The following is a 23,910-nucleotide window of genomic DNA, read 5'->3' as shown; positions in this document are numbered from 1 at the left end:
CCCCAGCTGCATGTGTCCAAGTCGACAGGGGCGCTCGAGGGCAAGGCAGGGAACAGAGAGGAACTCAGGAAACTGGCCTGGACGCTGTCCGTCTCTTTCTTCCTCATACGATTATCAATACTTCTAGAGAAGTTCTAGCAGTGAGTCTGCAGCGTTAATGAGTTCTTGAGCGGGCAATTCATCAGGCTGTGGTAGGACGCATCATAAAGAGAGGGAGAGTTTCTCTTCATTTATGTAACCATTGTCAGGAACTCAATGCAGTAATCCACCAACCCTTGTTTTTCCTCAGGAAAGACCGTCACGCTAACTGAATTTCAGGAGCAGCTGCGTGGCGTGGGAGCATGGTGGTCAGAGAAACAATGCAAAGGCTAGGAGCAAAACTACCATCCAGAAAGGTCTAGGCAGTGAACAAGGAGTATACAGTAAATACTGAAGAATCTAATCAGGAAAGTGGATGCAGGTGAGCAGGTAAGAGTGGCAGGTCAGGTGGTATTACCTGCAAGAAAGCAGTGAGAGAAGTAGCCGGGTCTGAAATGGCAGGAGAGTTACTGATGGATTAACATGACTACATGAATGAATGGCTAGACGATCAACAGAAATTGAAACCGTGACTTCGTTTGACTCAACTTCAGTTGGCTGAAGACTACAAGTTTGAAAATAAAAGATTTAGGTTTGTGGAGTTAGAAAACAGTGAACTTACCAGACCTCTGTAACCTGCTCACTATCTCAGGTTGAGGCCAGCATTTGATTGACCCATCGGTGGTCAAGTCTGGAGACTGTAGATAATATGTAGTCTCCGGGTTGAAAAGTGAAGCCATTCTGTAATTGCCCTAACGTGCAATACCAGCGAGGGCCAATAGGGGCTGGCTCCAAAAAAACCTCTGGCTCCAACAGACTCCTATTTAAAAAGCGTCTTCTCACATAAAATTCAAAAAAGTCAATACATTTTTACGCAAGTCATTATGGTGTGATTAGCTAAATTCACTCCTTCCTATCAGTGTACTGGTGGTCTGAAAATACATTCATAGGGATTTACATATTAGGCCTCAAGGAGGGTTATGTTTGGGGGTGTGTCTGGGGTCAAGTTACTGGTGTATAGGCAGGCAGCAGTTGGTTTGTCAACTGGGTTGCCATTTGGGAATATTGCATGAAACATAAAACCTCTGCTACTGTTTGTTCTGATAAATCAGTGGAGCTCTCTGCTCCTACATTAAGGGGATATTATATTGAGAGCACAACTATTTTGAAAACAAAGGGAGCACCAGATGCTGACGATGAACCACAATGTCCCTGGTTTAATTCTGGTCATTTTCTCTGACCACTTTCCTGTCATCGCAACAGTCGCTTTTTAATACACTCATTAAAATGGCCCCCAAAATATTTTTTTTAGATGATGAGGATAGATTACTCACGTCTACAAATTTGTATACATCAGTCTCTATGACCCCAATAATAAACATAAAGTAGAATTAACACCTTTTTGCCAATGTCAACAAAAACGGAACATTTATAAGCTTTGTAAAAAGTAGAATTGATAACAGAGCTATTAGTAATAGATTGCTCGTGATTGCAAGGTTTTCTTAATTAATAGCTCAGTGAGTTTGTTCAGTTATATTGTCCATTGAGTGTTTGAGGCAAATAAAACTGTACAGCTTTAAATAAAATCAACTTATATGATGTTTAAAAAATATTTTTTTTCCTAGAATTACCCAGAAATCTCTTTCAGTAGTATTTATTTTGAAAAATTGTTAAAAAGAAAATGCAATCTCTGAATGCAGTTGCAGTGAAAGCGAGTAATTTATGGACCACCAGCTGGTCTGTAAAGGTTACTACCACAGGCAATTTAGACATGCTATTTCAACAAGGACCTCATTATACTACAGTGTTTTATGCACAACATACAAGGATACTTTTCTGTCTGGTGAGCATGTAAAGGACAGTTTGTTCCAGAAAAAGTTGACATTTCGAAGTTTTCTCTGACTTTGTGAATCTGTCTGTCTAATTTGCCTGTTTGCCCTCTTGTCTTTCACCCTCCCAGCGCGAATTGTGCGGAGCCGACAGTGGTGTGAGATGGCTCCCTGCCTGGAGGGGGAGGTCTGTAGCCTCCTGTTCAACCGATCCGGCTGGACCTGCACCAGGGGCAGTGGTCGCATCAAGACCGTCACGGTAATTTACAAGACGTGACATTAATACACGCCATATGCACTTAACAGCATCGCACCCGCGTTTTCAGCATGAGTAACCCCCTGCGAGCTGGTAGTGTCATGTGACGCTTCGGCCCTCGGCGAGAGGCAGAACATTTTAGTCGAACAGCAGGCCAGCTTTCAGGTTTCGAAGGCTGCATCAATACTGAATCACAAAGGTCAGACAACTAATCCTTCCCTGCTCTGTGTGAGCTTAAAACTTTGAAGAGTTCTCAGTTTCAGACCTCAACATAGTCAGTGAAGTTAGAGGACCTGTTAACCAATGAACTAAAAATACTGGAACAAATCAATGGAGCTCGAATCACAATCTCTGACACACTGATCATGAGCATAAACATAAAAGGAAATCCTATGAACAGTGAAATCTTTGGTTCAGTCTGCAGCAACTAAGAAAGAAATACAAAACCATCTGTTAGTTTAAAACAGAGCTGGATTAGCTGTGCACTCTTCCTACATCACATTAGTATTTAAAACATACACACCTTTCGAAACCTTGGTTTATCCCAGATTCTGTTTGTTTTTAATCAGGAAAACAGTTTTCCCAAGGAAGTCTGAATTACAGTATTTCAAGACTGGCTTAAATACACCAGCCAATGCTAAGAAGGCTGCGTTATCTCCTCTCAAAATTAAAACATATCATTTGAAACTGCTCTACACAATGCTGAGTTTGATACCAACTCATGAGCTTGAAATTGCCAGTAAAATATGATATATTTGAAGTTATTTGGTCAAATGTAATTCTGGGCCTGTTTTATCTCTTCATTAGTTATTATTCTGTTTCTTTTAAATTAATGTGTGTTATTATTATCTGTTATTTTTTCAGTTTTATTTGCTAATGTCAGGGTTTTTGCCCCATGTTATTTTTGTGTATTCATGGGCACATTGGAAGCTAACGGGGATCCTAAAAACAAACAGCAGTAAAATCTATAAACAGCTGATGGAAAACATATGCTGGGATATCATATATCAGTGTGTTGCCCCGAATGTAACACACTTCAGATTTTTTTTTTTACCAATAGGGGACAGTTTAACAGCAGATTGGTCGGACAGAATTCACTAACTTGTTTAAACGAGACAAGTAAAATATGAAAATCTTATGGATCAGGCGTTTAAAATATCACTGTAATGCTGGAAAACAGATAACAGTCAATGACCTCTCCCTTTGTTAGAGTTGTAAATGAATACAAAGCATGCTGAATTTTTAAAACCCTCAATATGGTGTCATCTGGTCCTCTGTAGGCTCCTCTCATAGTGCAACATGCATCCAATGCCTCAGAGCTGCCAATGCTGCAGTGCTGACTGAGCACTGATTAATTCTCATTTGATTCAGCTGTGAAACAATAAACAGGAAGCTTAAAGCCATCATGCTGTATCCTGCCAGTCTGTCAGAGGGTTAACTTGATCTTTTACAGGGTTTTTTTGTATCAGTATATCAGAAATATCATTATAAATGTGTTGGAAAAAAAAAACTCGTGAAAAAAAAATAATAATCACTCACCAGGCACCAATGCTTGCCTCGCGAACGGCTGAGTCACCATGGATACAGGTCTCACTGTTGCTGTGTAGTTCACACTATAAGACTTGGCAATTTCACACCACGCAACTCTAAGCTCAATAGAAATGGAGCAGTTCTCTGTTCTTTTGATGCATTGCAAGATCTTTCACTCATCAGGTGAACATAACCTCCACCAATTACTTTTGGCGACATGGTGCTGATAGATAACCTGTCTCTGACATGTCCAAGGGACACAATTACTGTTTTCCCTTCACACTTCTACCAAAGTTCTCAAGTAATCCTCATTATACTGCTGGAATTTGTGTGCATTTTTAAAACTTGTGTTGTTTAGGTTTCCCTTCACAGCCACTGTTTGCTTTATCTTGGATAACATTTTAGAGTCACAGGTGCCTCGAGTAGTATTTAGCCGAGCATATAGTCTTGTTTTTATTTGCCCAGGTTTGAGATCAAATGGGAGTGATTGGAATTGTGTTTGTGAAACTTATTGTGTTAAACAACAACTTGACCTCATCAGAAAAAGTCCTTATCAGTCAGAATAATTCACAAAAGTCACTGTAAAAAAAAAAAATGGCTTGGAACAATTTTTTTATCCAAAAATAGTCTCATAAAAACTCTGTGTATTGATGTGGGGAAATATATAAACTCTCTAAATAGCTACAGTAGATTAACGGTATGCAAGAGAATTTGTTTTTGGGTTGGATAACTGGACCAAATTTTTGTCAAAGGTGTTGATAAAGCAACAGGATCTAGTTTGCAAAAAGTTTAAACCTGTTAAAATTTAAACCACCTAATCTGAACTTCCATTAAATTATCCCTTTTTACTAAACGGTAACTCCTTAACAAACAGTAACTGTTTTTTTTTTGTTTTGTTTTTTTTGTCCATTTCAGGGCAGTAGAAACAAGCTTTAAACAGTCTAACATATTATAACTTATTAAATAAATTTTAATGTAATGTAAAGCACAGAGTCTTTGGTTTTGGTCTCCAACTGCTGAGAGAAATATCTGTTTCTTGAGCAAAATCCTCCACTGTGTTCCTCACCTTGTCGCTAACTTTTTCCATCTACTGTTTGGCTGTTAGTTTATGGCAGTTTTTTCACTGAAATAACTGCCAGCTGTGGCCCGAGTTAAATGAGTTGGAATAACAATGAGCCGAGAGGACCTACAGAGTCAGGTAATTTATTTGTTGCTTCATTGAAACAACTGACTCCTTTCACAGTAATTGCTCCATTTGACCCTCATTTCGTCCTTATTTGAAACCAATAATACATGTAATATTGTCAGGGCTTAATAGCCTCCAACTTCAAGGCTCTCTCACCAGTAAAAACAAATATTAAGGAAAGACTCAGTCACATTTGAAATAACAAATTGCATGCTCATGTTTAATTCTCAAACAATTTACCTAGTTTAATGCAGTCCAGCTTGTTCTGGTATGACCAGCAACCTATAGAGGCTAACGTTAGCTGTTGCTATCAAAATCCAGATAGATATTGTGCAAATAACATTGCAGAGTCAACTGGCTGACGTAATGACTCTTCTAAATTTGTGTTAGTGCTTCACTACCTGTTTACATGTACCATTATTAGTTAGTCCGCCCAGCAAAATTGCCATTGGCTTCATTTAATGTAGAGAATTTACAATATATTCACACAGACACTCGATCTTAAGTCAGACGCCAAAAACGGTAACCTTTAAAGAATCCAATATCTTATCTTATTGGCTGATATATCAGCTTATCTGAAATATGGACCAAAAGACCATTTTGATTGTAATGTACAATAAATCTGTTCGAGTAGCAGCGGATACGCTGATATCTGCCTTAGGTGTGAAGATGTCAACATTAAGAGACAAAGCCTCAAGAAAGGAGTGAAGGGATGTTACTTAAAGAGACAGTGTGGGTGAAACGGCACAATACAGCATGGTGATGTCAGCAGGAGATGACAAGATGGACCGAACGGGAGAAACCGCCGTCCCCGTCGTCAGGTACACGGGGCCAAAGGTCAACCTGCGACCGGGTCTGTTGATTTTCAGCCTCTCTCTGACTTCATGTCTCTTCATGTCTCTCGCTCCTCTGCCCTCCCCCCCTCCCCCTCTCTCCCCCCTCTGTCCAGCAGCCCTGGGCAGCTGTGGCAGATTTTACGCACACATTCCCACCGTGCTGTAATGTACCCTGACAGCACACTTAGGTTGGTGTTTTTGCTTTTGTACATATATTACAAAAATGTAGATTACTTGTCCCACTGCATATTCTTAATTCGCTGTTGCTGAGCAGTTTTGTTTTGTTTTGTTTTTTATTGCAGAAGTTAATCTCAAGTGATGCTGGTGTTGGGTTTTCTTTATGTTTTGAGTGGGCGATAGGGATAGGGAGGATTTGGCAGCAGAAGAGACGGGGTATTCAGAGGTATTTGTTGTAAGACCTGAAATGGGAGGAAAGCACATTCTGGAAGATAAATGGAAATGAGAAATCTATAAAGGGGATTGATCAGACTAGAGCGCCGGGAAAGGATGGAGGGAGAGAGAGGGGCGCTAGGATGCTGCTCGGCCACTGGCCAAACTCTGTCTGTCCACATCTGTATGCAAGTGTCCACGAGGAAGAGAGTACAGAGAGGGTGTTTTAATTTTGAGAGAATCTGCCTTCAACATGGTCAAAATCATTTTACATACCTGCGTTCAGTGTGACAGTGCAGGTTTCTGACAGCTGATAATGGCTGCACTCATTAGTCATGCTATGGTGTGCAGATTTGATGGAACTGGAGTTCACAGATAAAAGAAAGAGGCAAACATACCTGATGGTGGCAGATTATTCAGCAAAATCATGCATCTAATGAAATATATATATACATATATATATATATATATAGATATATATATATATATCTATATATATATATTAACTATACGTTAGAGGTTTATAGAGTTTTGTCATATAAGAATTCAGTCTAATCCCATATATCAGATCTATTTATTTACAGATTTTCATAAATTAATACATTTATAAATAACATGACATTTTCTGCTTCTTTTTTTTCTGTTGGAAACCATCTCTATTGTAGTGTTTTGAGTTAGCAACATGAAGGGAAGTGGGTCACCCAGCATATGCTATTTTTATTTTGAGTGGAATTAACTGAAGCAGACCCATTGACCGTGTTGTCCGTGGTGGAGCTCTTACAATGGACATGTCAACCTGTTCTTCCATCACTTTTGTCCAGAGAAAGACATCTCAATAATTATTGGACAGATTACTCTGTAATTTGGTTTGATGATGACCCCCGATGTGAATCCTTTGATTACGCCTTTTCTTCGAGCGTCTCTCTGACACCAATATTTTATTTGATTAACACCTAAACAATGTAAAAAAAAAACGTGGCTGAGTTTTGCCTGTGAAGTGGTCTTTTCAGGATGAATTGTGTTTTGTTGTGAACTCTCTGACATTACCTCTAGCACATCACTATCTGGCCAAAATGTAGACATGAAATTTTAAAAGCGGGCTGCAGGGAAATTAACTGAGTGCATAAGTTCTGCTCAGAGGAGAAACTCTTTGCATTCTGGACATGAGCCACCTGCAGGCCAAAATACATAACTCTGCATACCATAAATCTTTTAATGAAATAGGCATATTGTCATAAATTTAATGCTACACAGTCGTACTCACAGGAGGACAAACTATTCTAACAACACCATGGCATTTCCTTCAGTGCCCTATTCATGACAAGCTTTTTTGGGGGCCAAATATAGCTGTAACAATAGCAAAAAGAAAACTGGAAATACATAAATTAAAAAAAGTTTCATGAGTTTTTGAGTATTTTAAAGCTGTCAAAAAGGCAATTTATTTGTAAGAAGAATAATAGGGAATAATAATCCCTTGAAAAAAATAGGGCCTTTGCACCACTCCGAGCCGAGCACCTTTCGTACATAAAACACAGTTCAAATTGCTTTCCAGGAGAAGGTAAAAACAAAGATATTTAATAAGAAAATGCAATTAGTACCCCTCTGTGTTTCTTATTTATTACAATCGAATGTCCGTCTATTGTGATTAAGATTTTTGTTTGTGTAAGATTGACCAATTCTATAGAAACAATCAATAAAACTGCTGAATATTGCAGTAAATGTCTTAATACAAGATTAACTTGATGTGTTGATAAAGTGATGTACTGGTCGAAAAACGTTCTTCTGCACCTCTTTCTAAATACGGTCCCCTCAGCTTCACCCTCTTGCGTGTGCAGCTCACGGTGGCACTGCCAGGTCACACACTTCAGCCTAACCTGCTAATGGAGTTTGCATATGCAGCCCGCTCTCCACTGCCAGCTACCCATTAATATGAATCACTCTCTGGAGGCCCCCCCCCCCCTCTTCCCACCCCAAACAAGCTGGCAATTTGTCTTCACTAGTGAGCCGCTGAAAGGTCTACATATGATATTCTCCGAGGTGGAAAAGCGCAATTCAGGAGGGCCGGGGCGGGGTGTTATGAGGTTGGTTTCATACACTTGACAGGAGTGTGGGGTGTGGATGTGAATTGCGAGGCTACATAAGAGCTCAGTGGTGTGTTGGGTGTGTGAATGTACCGAGGATGGAAATGGCCATCAGGTGGAAAATTGACAAGACAGACAGGCAGAATTTTGCATAGTAAACTGATTTTTACTCTTTCAGGCAAGCAAGAAGGTTGTGAGATTGCATCACTTTCTCTCTGCAGAGTGAGAGTTCTGTTGAAAGCACTATTGAGCTCTAAGATCAGCGTTTACTAATGCTTTTGCCTTTGTAAAGTGATGGGCTCAAATTGAAACTGTGTATATCAGAAATGCTTCTTCACTGCAGAATATGATCAGACTATTTTCCTAAATATATACTTCGTGGGTTGGAGGGAACTTAAATTACAGAATGTAAGTAGTTGAAACCCTAATTTGATCGTATTCAGACTGTGGTTTCATATGCATTCATCCCACAGGCAATACTCGACAGTAGCTGGGAAAAAAAAAATCTTTCTACACCCACATAACAAATGCCACTGCTCAGCTATGTGCAGCCCAGAGGGAAACAGAACGGTTGTAGTTGGGCTTTGTTTGTTTTTTAGCCAAACGAAGCAGAGGAGCAAAATGAACAGCGTATACACAGACATACACACACTGCGCGACCCAGTAGGTCAGCGAGGCTTGCATCATGTTTTTTTTAGCATTTTTTATTTTTTTATTTTTTTCTGCTCTGGTGGCCCACCTCCAGCTATGGGCTTCTTGTTCCAGCATCAGCCAGGGCAAACAAAAAACTAGTGGAATGTGTGTAGTCCTGCCCATATTGCTGTAAACATGAAGACATCATAGCCAGTTAGCACTGCAGGCTTTTTGAAAGGATGCCACATGACACAAAGTTCTTGATTTGTGCAGGAAAAAAACCAAGTAATAGGTGCCCCTTCATGAGAAATAAAGAAAAGGAGAGCAGGTGTTTGAGCAGAGAATAATACAAATAGGATGTAGGGAGGCAAAACAAAGAGAAAAACTGGATTTATGGCACCAAGTCGGTACAAATGTTCCTGTTCAATTATGAAGGAGTTATGAAATTCTCACCTCTTTCATAACAGTGGCGTTATGTAACACTTGCTAGCACCTCAGTTATAAAGGCTTCAGTGTCTACGCCAGATGACCAGGCAGCCAAGTCATGTGTCACCATGGTCACTGCTGTGCTGGCAGCCCATCTGACCACAGACTGACTTCTAATGAGCTCGCTCCTCAAAGGCAGCGCAGCCCACTCCCAAGCTCTGTCAGCAGCACAATTGTTTGTCTGCGGCTTCTTGAAATGAATTGTTGATTAGTTGGTGAGGTTGGAGAATCGCGGTGGAGATGACGGATCTCTGGTTGTCTTGGTGTCATTAGTGTAAAAGGATAGAAAAGGGAGTTGTGTCTGAGGAAGAACAAACAGAAAGCAATAAGGTTTCAAATTAAGTTTCAGGTGCGGCTGATAAAAATGTCCTCGCATGTCATCTTTATCAAACCGAGTTCTATTTTTCAAAACAGGTAATAATTTTGTGGCGACATCATTGCACCTTTCAAGTAAATGCAATGCAGCTCTTCTTGAATTTATGTTTTCCTTTAAAATAGGGACATATTCCAAATTGTATCAGAAAAATGTGGACTTATTCCAACGTCACAGGCAAAATTTTAAACGTGATAAATGATTAAGACCGCCAACAATTAATTTATCTACTCATAAGTGAAGCCAAAGTCTGATATGTTTCATGCCTCTGGCACAGAGCTCCATCATTCTCCAAAACCGATTAAAAACACATCATTGAGCCAAACTTTTCCAGCAGCTGACAGATTTTTTCATTACAATGAACACAGACAATCAGAATGGATCCTGTCCACTATACAGTCCAATGTAGTCACGACAAGTCCCCACCACTGAAAATAGTTCCCTAAATATGAAGTTTTATCCAGTTGGATTTTCTAAAAACAACGATGATCCACTGCTGGGAAATATACAGAGCCTGTTTAGAAATAACGTTTTTCCTTGTGAGCTCTTTTAAAGATTTATGTTTTCAGTATGAACTAGTGGACTTGGGGTGAGGAGCATGTACTGTGAGATGGATTAACATACTGATAGTTTTGGCTTTTTCATGGGATTTGTTAACAAAGAGGAAAATATAGAATCTCACAAGTCTTGTTATTTTAGAAAACAATTTATACATTATTCAAATGTGGCCTGCTTTTTAAAAATATCACATTTGTTAACAAAATATTAATATAAAAAAAGTAAGATGCTTGAATTTTTTTCATTTTCAATTATGCTATTAAAGTAAACCTGCTGATGCAACAGCACCAGTTTAGACAAAATCAGTCAGACAGGAAAACAGTCACCTTGTCTCCTAATTTATTATTTTGAACCTCTTGTCTCTGAGGAGAAAACATTTTTTGCACGTTATATTTAACCTTCTAACCTGCACAGTGATTCATGCACATCTTACACAGACTGATGTACAACAAAAGTGTTTCAAACAACCTGTGACAGACGATACGAACCTGCTGAAAAGGGTTTCAAAAGACAAGCAAAAGCTGCAAAAGTGAACGTTGGCGGTGGTGATGGCTCACGTTATCAGCCTATCTATTATCTGCCAAGGTAATTTAATTTTTATTAACACAGTTTCTCTCTTGATTCAACCAAATCTTGATCTAAAGAGCTCGTCTGACTGAGAATAAAAGCTTGTTTTCAAGAGGTCATGGAGAACTTTTTTGATATTCAGTCTTATTCGCAGTTTCATTAGCACGAATGTGACTGTATCTGAATCTGAGTGTATTTTTTTTAGGTTATGTAAATTGATGCTTTTTGTACTTTTGCGGCTCTTCTATTTGTCGCCTTCAGAATCTTTTGCAAACAGATTTGTTTTCTCTGCGGGATGCCATCTTTAGATAAAGGTGGTATGTGATGATGGAATCCCTTTCATTCGGTGCTGCAGCGCTGTGACCCGCAGCTTTCATTCAGCCCAAATAAGATGCATAATAAGAGGAGTAAAGGAGGTGCTTCCTTGACTCCTTTTGCCGAAGGCTCTGAAGGACACAGAGAGTAAAAATGTCCATTAAATAAGAGGATGTGTGATTAATGGTCGTGTTTCTTTGACAGCAGGAAAATATTAGCAAGGAAATCAGAAGTGGAGGTCATTAGAGGAATATTTGCATCCTCAAAATGCTTTGAAAAACCAGGCCAGAACATTCTCAAATATTAGATATGCATGATGTGCACCGTGTCCTTCAATGCTCTGCTGGCTTTCAGTCTCATTTGCAGTTGAATTCTGTGCAGCAGCAAGTAAATTCCAACAATCATGCTCAACTATTAAAATCTATTTCAGCAGTATTGGATTTAAAGAAGCAGTTGTTTTTTTTTCTTTCCTTGCAGTACCTGCCAAGTTGAATGCAAACCTGTAATTAACTGAAACTATTATTTTTAATTCACGGCTAATCAGATGGCGTGAATGCACCACCATCCTTTCTTTGATACCTGCATCAGACAAAAGAGCATGGGTCCAGCTTTCATGTTTTTTCTGGCCCACCTCCAGGCTTTCTGTTTGTGAACTGACAGCACTCCTGTCATATCTGGGAGGCTTGTTCTGCATCCACGGGGATAACAAACTGTAGCCCGGCTACTCTGCCTTCGGATATACGTTTATAAAATGACTGATGTTCAAGAGACACGCGTGCCCCTGCCAAACACAGCCCGAGGTTACGCTTGATAAGCAAATATACTCTTTATTTCATTTTCAATTGCAGATCGTCTGTTTGTCAAGCAGAAAAGAAGAATGTGCTTCTTTGGTTTCTATTCATCTGTTTGTCGGATGCTGCACTACGATCATCAGTCTTGAGCAGATAGCGTGTGAAGTGATGCAGAAAATATATTGAAATAGGTTAGATTGATAGAGATGTTGAGAAAAGAGAGAAACAGCCAACACAAGCCCACCATCCCATTTCCCTTTTTTCATTTGTGTCATCATAGGTGTTGTGTTATTACTGCAGGAAGCTTCATGATTACAGTTTCTAATGTTTCCATTGTTATTCATTTACGCAGTGTAAAAAAGGCAGCACCTACTTTTTGTTGTTGTTTTTGTTTCCTCTGGTGCTGCCATTATTCATTACAAGAGTTGTTTTGTCACTTTGACTTTAGCAGGCTTGCGTTGCCCCCCGCTCTTTTTCAGTCTGAGACCCGGAGTGAATGTGGTCCCCTCTGCTGTCACTTTCTGCACTCTGTTCTCCGCTCCTCTGTTTGAAGTTCTGTCATTGCCAGGCTTTGAACTGCCATTTGTGTTTTACCCTGCATGCTGCTCGTCTCCAGAGTTGCGTCTGGTGTGAAATTGTCAGAGCCATAGGCCACATTTCAGCACAGTGTTTTTGTAATAAGCAATGCAGAGAGCCCTACTACGGACCGAGCACGTTCATGCATGCTCGGCAGCATCCTATTTCACTGTGATGCTTTTCAGCCCTTTGGATCTTTTTTTGGATGTATTTTTAATAAATTGTTTGGTGCAGCTGCCCCATGATGCACCCAGCTACTAGCTAACATTTCTGCCTGTTTAACATGCTGTAGTTGTCCTAAAAACATATCCTCAGACCTGTTTCCAGTGGTAGAAAGGAAGCACACACTCAAATACAAATTTAGCAGTACAAAGTGAACTTTTGAAGTATTTTGATGTTTTTTACTACATCATTCTAGTACATTAGGTTTCATTGAAACTCCTATTACTCCTTTTACCACATACAATTTATTTGACAGCTATAGTTAAAGGACCAGTATGTATAATTTAGGGGATCTATTGGCAGAAATGGGATATGATATTAATATATTAGTATATTTTTCATGTAGTCACCAGAAACTCAGAATAACTGGGTTTTCGTTGTCTTAGAATGAACCCTTCATGTTTACATAGGGAACCTGTCTATGGAAGTACTTTTGTATCTTTTTTTTATGCAAGCATAAAAAAATAAAAAGCCAAAAGTTTTTTACTTGTAAACAAGGATAATTTGTTTACAATCCAAATAATTTTATTCTCAGTTCATATATCTTTTACTTACAAATGTGATTTTTGATTGCTGTGCAAGACATTTGTTCTTAAAACAGGTTTTTATGGTTGCATAGAAAAGACACAAAATGAAGAAAGTGAAGATTTTATAAACAAAACATGTCGTCAGTCTATAAAATACAATATATTGTTATAGATCAGACTATGACATTCTAAAAAGGCCATTCAGCATAATCCTGTGTATTTTTGATACTTCCACAATATGCTGATGATACTTTGATTTAAAGGACACTACCTATGGTTTTGTGTGTTTTAGCTGAATTACTTCACATCTCATTGACGTTACATCCCAGCTGACCTATTTGTAAAGCATGTTGTATTTTAAGAATGTCAATGTGTTTTAACTTCCCTTTCAAGCCTCCTCTGGGCCACAAAATGCCTTTACAGTACAAAAATCAATACGCAGGATTTTGAAACTTCCTTTATTTGTGTTATCGCTCACAGCGAACATAAAGGGTGCATTCATTTTGGCCATGTAACATTTACAAAATCTGATGCAATGCAATGATTACATACCTCAACAACTCATGTTCTATGTCTACTGTGTATTTAATTTTTAGTTGCACATCAACTTTACACAACAACTTTATTACGCTATATTGTCATTCATGTGTTTACAGCTTGTTCTTTTGCCCAAGAGAGTAAAAACAAAAATCAATAAATGCATCTTTAAAGAACTAAAATAAATGTTTAATCATGCAGAATTATTTTCTTGCAATGGACTGTTTTTAACCTGTTACTTTTATTTCAGTAAAGGATTTCAAATCTGGGCAACACATGCTCAGTTTTTCTGAAGCTGCCTCCCTAGAAATAAAGCAGCAAACACAAACAGATGCTTTGTAACTAATCTGATTTTGTTCCTCTGAGATCGCCCTACGTCTGCTGCTCTGATGCTTTTGTACATCAGGCTCATACGGCGGCCATGAGACATTCACTCAGGGTCCTCAGTGATAGCTTTTCTTATTAGCCTGATAACAACAGCAGCCTTAGTGGCAGGTAATGAACGGGACCTCGATGAGGCTACAGATGATTAAACCAACCAAAGTTGGTCAGGAGTCCACTTGTTAGGAAAGACCCCTGGAGACAGATTTTTAGTTACTGCAGTAATGGCACAGCGCCTGTGTCTGCAATAGCAGGAAGGGCTGCTGGTGACAATTTTTGCAGCTTGAAGTGCCACCAAATATGCAATGTCTGCTTTGTTTCCCCCTCGAGCACTGAGAAAAACAAGCTGTCTGCTGTACCTGCAGTGGCTTTTCCTGTCGGCTACAAAGATTTCTGCCAGTCGCAATACTACCTCGCTGAGCATTTTATTTGTGTAATGCGAGGCATATTGTATCTTAAAACTACTTTGATCCTAAAATATGCTGTGTTGATGATAAGGAAGGAAGTTAATTGAATCCCTTAATATTTTTTGCCAATCTCCACTGGCACTCTCTCAAAGAACCACGCTGTTCACCTCATTTGAACTGTGAAACTTTATCATTTATGCACAGCGCTCAGTGTTTACAAGTGATGATGAAACGAGGGCACCCCCAGCTCAGAGACAAGGTCCAAATGTTTCAATTTCACCGCAACATAAGCAATTAGCAAAGCGTTTGATAGTGCGCGTTCTCTCTCGGTCGCTCTCCCTCCTTATCCATGAATCTGCCTCATCCCTCGTGCCAGCAGGAGATGAATATGTCTTCCATGTCCTTGGATTCCTGTCTTGTAAACACCATAGGCGGTGAGCACTGTTTACCGGTGTGCATGGCAGGCAAACAGCCGGCTCCATCTCTTGCACAGCTCGTCCCGTGGGGCCAAACTCACCTTGTTACCCTTTTAATTAGTGGGAGCAGTTAATAGTGCCGGCCGCATCTGCCGCCTCAGCACTCTGCTCCGACTTCGAGAACTGCTTCAATCGATAGCTAGGACTTGGCCTGAGATAGGGGAGAGGGAGGGAGTCCTTTTGTGGGAGCAGCTCAGGTACGTTTATGATGATGTTTGGAGAGAAATCAAACAGCAAACTATTTTCCTTAAAGGAACCTTTGGGGCGAGTGTAACAATAGCCATGCCTTCTCTTTTTTTTTTTCCTTGTACATTTTGAAGAGATAACACGGTCTCTGGGTTCCTCATGCACATTCCTCTCACTCACTCTCGCCTCTCCCCCATTTCCTCGCCCTCAAAAATGAATGTAATCAAAAAGCTAAGGGTTTGCTCGTCAGATTCTATTGTGCCCTTAGAAGCTTGTATTCCATCCAACCGTTCGCCCCGCGTGCTCATTTCTTTTCTTGTTTTGATTTAAAGATGCAGTGGAAGTACTTAGCATTTAGATGACATGCTGCTGCAGAGGTGTGATGGATCAGCGCCTCTTCAGAGGACTGAATTTCTTCAACAGCGCCGGGGCCAGTCGGCCTGGTCGGACAGACAGATCGCAGGACGACAGGCCGGGCGGGCAGCGGAATACCAAGTTGGCCTTGCTGCTGCAGAAAAGAGCCTGGCACAGCCGCAAGAAGAGCAGCGGCTGCCGGGAATGCCAATGCACTGCCCAGACAGCCGTCTCGCTTTGGCTCCTCTGATTGGCTAAACAGGCCATTAGCTTTCTGATTATGATTAGCCGAGTCATTATCTACACAAAAGTGGCTCATTCACCAATATTAAGAAGGCAAGAAAGCTTTTTTCTTCCTCTGGTCAAGAAGAAAACAGCATCTTGTGGTTTCCTTTTTAAGATGACTGTATAGGAGGCAAGAAGTTGTGTCCATAAAGAAAGAAAGTGGAACGTTTTTTTTTATCACCCTGTGCTACACCTAATGTGACAAAATGTTCTGTGTGCTGCAAGAGAAAAAAGGTCTCTCACTAGTTAATGCAGATGATGAGGTGGCCATTACTCGCTCGTATTTTCTGGTCGAGGGGAGAAGCGGCGTCCTCAGAGGTCATAAAAACTGGTAGTCAACAAAATAACCTTCAGCTTCCTTCGTCTTAGATATAATTGGAAGATGTGCCATCTGTGCTTTTAAATGGACATATGCTGCTCTGTGTCTAAGGCCAGTGTGCTGAGGGAAACTTGAATAAAGTGTTTGTGAGGATGACCCTCTGTTCCCTCAATGCTGACCACCTACTTCTCTTTTTCAGCCTTTGCCCAAGGAGCCATCGTAGGATGCAGAGGAAAACAGCAAGTATGAGGTTTTTCAATTTTTGTTTTTGATGTACTCTTTTGTGCTGATTTGCATGCTGGATGCATAACCCTGGCTGAGTTCACTTCAATACAAGAAACCAAAGATATTTTGATTGGTGGATCGTGTAGAAAGCAGAAATGCTAAGTTAAAAAAAAAAGGCAGACAAAAAAAGCCTCAAATGCTGTGTTGTATAAAGATTCAGAGTCGCTCCGACCTGCAGAGAATCAGCCATTAGTGTCTATTCATTTGGATTTTCCAAGGTCATCCAGGACTTGAAAAATGCACAATATAGTCCTCCATTTCTCAGGATGTAGTCACTTTGATGTATCAATGCTTAAAAAAAGGAGGGAAATCAGATGAGTTTTTGGCAGTTTTAAAATGCATAAGGATGAAACCTAAAAGCTGCACTGTGGTGACATCAAAAAGAGAAGCTACTTCAAGTTCTCTTTCAGGACAAAGGTAGAAAACTTTAATGGATGGGAGAATGTTTCTGACAAAAGCAAAAACCAAGTTTTAATGTTTAAAAAAAAGTCACTCTAAATACCACAATAACAGATTCCCTAAGATTCGGCTGCCCATCACACATTCATCCACACCTGTATTAGGTTACCCCGACTACTGGTAAGTTCACATCACTTCTACAAACAGTTTTCCTCTTTCTAAAAAACAAGGAAATGTACCAAAGATTGAAGTGAACTCCTCTGTGGAGAACATTGACTAAGTATCTGTGAAGCTTTTATATTCTGCAAAACCACAGGCATTTGGAATCTGCATGCTTTATGTCTCCTAGCCAATATTCTAAGATTGATTTTCCCTCCTCCACCAAGAAAACAAAATGAATCACGTGCAATTACCAAGGACAGGGAGAAAAGGGGAATTGGGGGCGTCATAAATATTTATTTGCCAACCCTGGGAATTTGTGCAATTCTGTGTGGATTTGCCAACTCATATTTAAGTGTCTGAATGATTTATATGGGCAGTCCTGGGGTGTCACATTTGTCCACTGTCACCCTGAATCATTTATGTATTAACAGTTATGGATTTATCCATATAACACATTCATGGAGGAATTCCATTATTATTCAAATATTTTTCCTGATCAAATAATTGGTTAAATAAAGTCATTAACTGCAGAATTTTTACTGGAGGAAAAATATATTCCGTAAGGAAAGAAATATATTATGTATATATATATATATATACCCATTCCTTGCCAGAAATCCTCGTAAAATTAGCTCTTTTTTTTTGCCTTTCAGACATGAAATATATAACACTGTTGAAGTCATTCCTTTTTATCAATTAGACATATCTGCGAGATATTTGGCATTATTCAAACTGTCATGGAAAGAGACACAAGGCAACCAACATATTTGTTGAGTGGTCGCAGTTCTGCTAAGCACAGCAGTGAGTTTAAAGGAGGTAATTATATCCAGAAAGAAAAGTGTTTTCTGTTCTCACCGGCTTCAAAACATATTCTGCAAAATCAGTGACCAGTGTGAGGGACACTCTCACTGTGAATCCAATAATACAGGATATTTATCATGAATTCAATAATTTTTTTGAGAATTAACAATACAGATTGTAAAATGTGCCAAATGTAGAATGGCTGTTTAGTCATGTCAAACAAGGCATTAGCAAATGCATTAATTTGGGTTAATTAATTCTTAGCTTGCTCACGTGCTGCATGTACAGCGGAGCTGGCATGGATAAAAACAATTCAGTGCAGGTGTATGGAGATGCTGGTCTGTTTATTACTTTTTTTTTCATCGCCCTGCACAATGACAGTAAATTAAAAAAAAAAATTCCTCAACAGCTTTAAATTGGTACATTCAGTGTTTTATGGTTTATTAACACTGCTTTCATTTTTGATTAAAAGAAATATAAATGAGGGAGTGCTACCAGATCTGACAATAATGTGACTCAAAACAGGTGCTTCAGAAACTCGGGTCGACAACAGATCAATCAATGGCCACAAATCAAAAACAACAACAAAACAGAAACAATTCCCCTAAAGTCACGGCACACTGCTTTATTACTGAAGTGAAAAGCCTTTATCAGAGTCGCTTCATGATTAAAAACAAGACTGTTTTTCATTTTCTTTGTGCATGCGAAATGATAATTAAGTGAATTGAAGTGAATAAAACTCATAAATGTAATATATCGTTCTCAACGAGGCAGAGAACACAAACTTAATATGTGACTGTATTCAGGAAAGAGTAGAAATTTTCTGACAGAAAAATATAAGAATCAGGCCACAAGGTGCATGTCTGAAAGGGGCTTATAGAAAACCCTCTCTGTATCGCACTAATGTCTTTTTCTTTCTGTCCTCCACTGCAGGTTCAGTGACGTCCATGTTACAAAAGGAACTAAGGCCAAATCACTCCACCTTAACATTGTGTCCATTCACCAACGAGGCTCCCAAACTTCACATCAGTTCTGACCTTCAATAAAAAAAAAAAAAAATTAAAAAAAAAACAGCCTCACCACAGTGAAAAACCTTCAGCTGAAGCTCATGAACATTTTGAGAAGTTTTTTTAAGTGAGCAGCATGGTACATCATCAACATCAAACTTTCCCATTCATGGACTCATCGTAGAAGAACATCATGTGAGGAACAGACATCAACAGAGCAGACAGAGGAATATTCATTGAAAGACTTGGCCTTTTGTTTTATTGTTTTTGTGTGAGCCACTGCCCGATCTGCAGGGGACGGCTCCTTGAAGGTTTTTTTTTTTATACCTTTGTGGTTTGATTTTAAATTCGTCTTTCAAAAGTCAGCCTCTTCATCTTCTTTACTATCACTGCAATGAAGCCGGGGTTTTATCCCAGCCAAGTTCCTCTAATGACAGTTCGCTGCTAAAGAGTCGTGACTTTACTGAGGTTGAGACGGGCCGTATTGTCTATTGGATTCTAGCCGCTAACACCTTTCTCTTATTTGGCTGGGTGAAGTTTTACGAGGGCGACGCCGCCAAAAAAAAAAATCCCTGCATACACACACACGCACAGGACGGACGTTGTAAAAAAGCATGAAAGTCACAGCGGAGACGACAGAGACAAGTTGACTGTCTTTCCTCAGTGAATGAAGATCGTGATGTGGACATGTAGGATGACTTAGCTTACAACTTATGGTTTTTTTATGTGGTGCCAACATAGACTAGAAGAGTAGTTTTTGTCAATGAACCTCACACATCTTGTACACACCACTGGGAGCATTTAGCAGATGTGGACTCCTGGCTCATTTTAATGAGTGTGTGTGTGTGTGTGTGTGTGTGTGTGTGTGTGTGTGTGTGTGTGTGTGTGTGTGTGTGTGTGTGTGTGTGTGGGCCGGTGCATGTTTGCATCTGTCCAAGAGTGAAAATGTGTGAGTGCACATCCAGCGATACACTGTGAAATAAGTCATATTCAATGCATTATTCATACTCTTGTATATTTTTGGGACACACCCACACCAGAGCTCGCCATCTGGTTAAAAGGAAGCATTTGGGATTTTACAGATGTTGGATCTCATTTGAATCCTGGATTTAACTTTTTCTTTTCTTTCTCGTCTTTTCTTTAGTACATAGAGATATTTATATTGGGGAAAATATTATTGAAACTGGGGAAAGATCTACAGTCGGTCACATAAGTTAAATTATGTAATTAAATTTATTCATGTGTGATTAAATGTATTTCCGAATCCTTGTCTAAATTGACTATATTTTGATATGAGATGTTTTGGGCCAGCTGGATGTGCTATTTGCTGATTTAGATGCTTTGAAATTATGTATATACATATATGTATACAACCAATGTATTTTATGTTCTGTGGGTATCATTCTGAGGAGGAGCACAAGAGAAGTACAAGAGGTGGACACAATAACACGAACACCAGGGAGATTTTTCCAAGGCGCATAATAGAATAAAAGACAACCCAAATACCACAACACAAGCTCTGCAGGATGAATTAACATTTCTCTGATGCAGTCTCAGAAAAAAAAGAAAACTCACTTTGGTAGTGTACACAGGGCAATTGCAATGAATTGAATTATACTGTATTGTACCAGTGTTCCTGTTAATGTGCCTACTCCCTACTCCCTTTTTTCATTTCTTTGTACTAAAAAATCCTGTACATCTCCATCTTAATGTATGCATTTGAGGATATAAATTGAGCATCTGCTCCGGGAGCTGTGGAACGTGTATTTGGTGTGTACGTCTGTGTATGTGTGTGTGCGCATATGTGTGTTTTCCAGGTCAACAATGGCCTGTGTAGTGAGAAAATACCAATTTCCACCTGATCCCATATCTTTGATTTCATGCTGCCGTTATTTATTGCTTCTCTGGTTTGCACTCACCATAAATAAATCGTTCCTTTGATTTGACTCACTGTCAGTGCAGGAGCTGCACTCAGCGGGGCAGTGGCAGAGCAGAGCAGGATATTTGTGAAATTTACATAAAAACAGGCTCAAATAACTGGACCTCCTCTTCTACTTATTAGGTGGTCAGTATGTCAAAAATGTCTAAATCTAGTGGGCACTCATACCACGGACATCGATAAATCCTGAGCCCTATAAATGCTTTTAGTTGTCCTTTTCTTGAAAGAGACTTTGGTTGAAAAAAGTGCAGGCCAATTATTCCCCAAGCAGGACACAGCTACAAAATCTGAGACAAATTAGAACAATAAATGAAATGAAGCTAAAATGGAGCTTGGTAACACTTTTTATGAAGCCAATTGACAGTATACAATGTATTGTAATGTGAACTGCTGCATAATGCATTATAACAGCGGCGTGTAACTTTACAAAAAGTGCCATAGGCCTCTATGTGAGGCAATGTGTTATGCAGTTACTGAAAACAAACACAAAGTGCAGGCGTCAAAATGTAACACGGTGATACATTTTCCAGCTGATATGGTCACACAAATTTCTGTACCTGGTCAAGTAGCTTATTTGTATACTATCACTTAACCTATTTTGCTTAAAATGTTTTCAAATTTTTGCTTTGGGTAACGATTAATATACATTAAAAAATAGACGTAGTGTTATATTGTTAGATTTATTGTGTCACTCGTAGCGCAACACAGAATGATGATGTCATTATCGGAGGGACAGAGTGAGCAGAATCTCTGCTACCACTAGCACAGCGCGATCAAAGAGTGGAGATTTTGGTACTATGGAGGACAACTAGAACAACAATCTGTGGACAGACACTGAAATAATCGTCTGCTGGCACCTTGCTTCCGTGCTGGAAAGCCGAGTCAGCAGCATAGCTATGGGTTTGTCATTACCACAGCAACCCATGCAGATAGTTGGTGATGTCTACTGACATCGAATCTGATCTGCTCACTTGCAAATAACAGTGAGAACAGTCCGTCTTAAAGATCTGATTTGAGAAACAAATCCAATTTACCTGCAGTCTGAACAAATCCTAAATACATCAACTTTTTAAAGACTTCCCTCTTTAAAGGAACTGCTGACTGCAGCTAAACTCAACATTAAACACAAATAAAAGGCTCTCTACTGTTGCTTTTCTGCATCCTCCCTGCATTCAATACCAAATTACAGACTTCTTTCCAGGAAACCTTAAAGAAATGTTAAACTAAGGAATCAAAAAAATGCTTTCTCCAGCCATTATTGACTGACTGATTCATTGACCGTGTTCTTATTTTTGCTCCAGCGTCTTGCAGACATAATAGCAAATACTATTTTCTGTAAGACAGGTCAAAATGTAGCACTCAGGATCATCAAGAATATTCTAGTTGGCAGTAAAAGCTCAGAGAAGTGTGGTTTCTGCAGTTGCTGCCGAGCCAGTTTTCCCACTCAACTCCTACTCAGTCAGAGATGTTCTTTCAACCGGGCCCTGCAGCTGATTCCCTCCATTTTCAATGTCTGTCTTTGCAGTCTCAGGGTTTTGGATGTGGGCTTCTGTCAAGATCAACAAATGGTATGACGATGGTCTTCTTCCCCACCTGTTATCGATTGCAGAGTGCAGCATTTTCACTGGATATCACAAAACCCTTACTGCACCCAACAAGGAGCTGTTATGAAGCTGCTATGACGAACTGTGACTACACTCTGTGTATTCTGATTTCAGGAAGTACCGTGGTGTTCATACAACATGAGGTGACATAATTATTACGATCTATTTGACATTTAACCTTTGTTTGAAGGGACCATTATGTGGTATAACCGCTTGTAGAAAGTCTTATGATACATTATTCATGTGAAATGTGTTACTGTGTGTAGGGCTCAAACATAGTAGATATAGGGATCATAGTAAATGACCTTCCTACACATAAAATGATCAGAAAATATGATCACCAGTTAGAACTGGGAATGTGCTCACTGACTGATGCGGTAAAAAAAAAAAAAAAGAAGAGGGCATGTGTTGTATTTGTGGATGGATAGCCGTAAAGTAAATGTATGCCAATAATGGAAAAGTGTTGTCAGAAAAGCGGAGAGGCCGTAAGTCATCCGATCTGCACGAGAGCTTTATTTCTGAGCTACATCCTCAAGTGTAATTATGCAGCTCCAGTTTGTGTCTGTGCAAACAAGCAACAAGCGTCATGCAACAAAATAACAAGCCGCACTTGATCTGTTCTGGTCTTACAGGCTGTTTTTCCGCTTACAAAAGTAATTGTGTCTGCACTTGTCCTCCTCAATAAAACCATGAGGGGCAGGATGGACAAGTGCCTGAGCACTGCAGGCCTTCGTCATTGTATTCCTGTTTTTCCGCTGAGTCCTCCTCATCCACAATAGATCCCTGGCCGAGGCTAATGAGACACAAACACACCCCCGAGGCTCACACTGACTTGCTAAACACAGCGTCGTTGAACAGTGCTACAGTGTAGCGAATTAGCATTTATGCCCACATAAAAATCCATTTACTGATCCATTAGCTTAGCATAGTGCTAATGAGTTGCCGGTGATGACTCGCGAGGGACTAGGGTTAGCAAGCGAATCGTCATTAAAGGTACACTCTCACAAGGCAACAGCTCCACATGTAAAGAGGGGCAGGGCTGTACCAGGGAGTACCAGACCTTTCTATAATATGAACCTCAGTTTTAATGTGTAAGGTTAAGTTCTAACACTAAAGTTTTTCCATCTCTCTCTCTCAAATGCTGCTCAAACACCTGCGTGTTTGGCTTCTGGGAAATTGGCATGCCACTGTCACATGAAATTTGTTAAACCATCCCTCAAACTAACGATGAGGAGGAGGCAGCACTCAACAATTACAGTTGTTCCAGATAAGCAGAGCAGCACTGGCTGCAGAAAACCCTTCTGACATGGTGAGTGAAAAGTAGAATACTATCAAATGTTTTAGTGTAATGAGCTCTATGCTGCACGTGAACAGACTGCAGCACATGACATGCACGGAGCTGGATGACACTATAACCTTTTTGAGAAAGTATTCCAAGTTTTGTCACTTGATTAACATCAGCACCTGTGTTACATCTTTTTGAGAGCACTTGTCCAGGCTCACCAATGAATTCTGCATGAGCAGAGGGCGCACA

At 39.7% G+C, this 23,910-nt stretch overlaps 1 protein-coding gene across 5 annotated transcripts in view; it reads left to right on the top strand.

Moving 5' to 3' along the window:
- tafa5l (TAFA chemokine like family member 5, like) overlaps nucleotides 1-20,597 on the top strand; it is a 45,693-nt gene extending 25,096 nt beyond the window's left edge. Inside the window, exons 3-6 of one of the 5 annotated variants that reach the window (XR_011177815.1) lie at nucleotides 2,039-2,166; nucleotides 5,829-5,903; nucleotides 16,379-16,422; nucleotides 18,760-20,597. Coding sequence is in view for 2 of the 5 variants with exons in the window: in XM_069140160.1 (XP_068996261.1) it covers nucleotides 2,039-2,166; nucleotides 16,379-16,402 (152 nt within the window). In the remaining 3 variants the exon portion in view is untranslated. Of the gene's footprint in view, nucleotides 1-2,038; nucleotides 2,167-5,828; nucleotides 5,904-16,378; nucleotides 16,430-18,759 lie in introns of all 5 variants that reach the window. The other 4 variants (XR_011177816.1, XR_011177817.1, XM_069140160.1 and 1 more) reach the window with 4 other exon arrangements.
- The last annotated feature ends 3,313 nt before the right edge of the window (nucleotides 20,598-23,910 follow it).

This window comes from Embiotoca jacksoni, unplaced genomic scaffold (genome assembly GCF_022577435.1).
Source record: "Embiotoca jacksoni isolate LCO1_2020_lvr unplaced genomic scaffold, fEmbJac1.0.p SCAF_9, whole genome shotgun sequence".
NCBI classification, from domain to species: Eukaryota; Metazoa; Chordata; class Actinopteri; family Embiotocidae; genus Embiotoca; species Embiotoca jacksoni.
The sequence above is the reverse complement of the archived record's forward strand: the minus strand, read 5'-3'. Positions and strand labels throughout refer to the sequence as shown.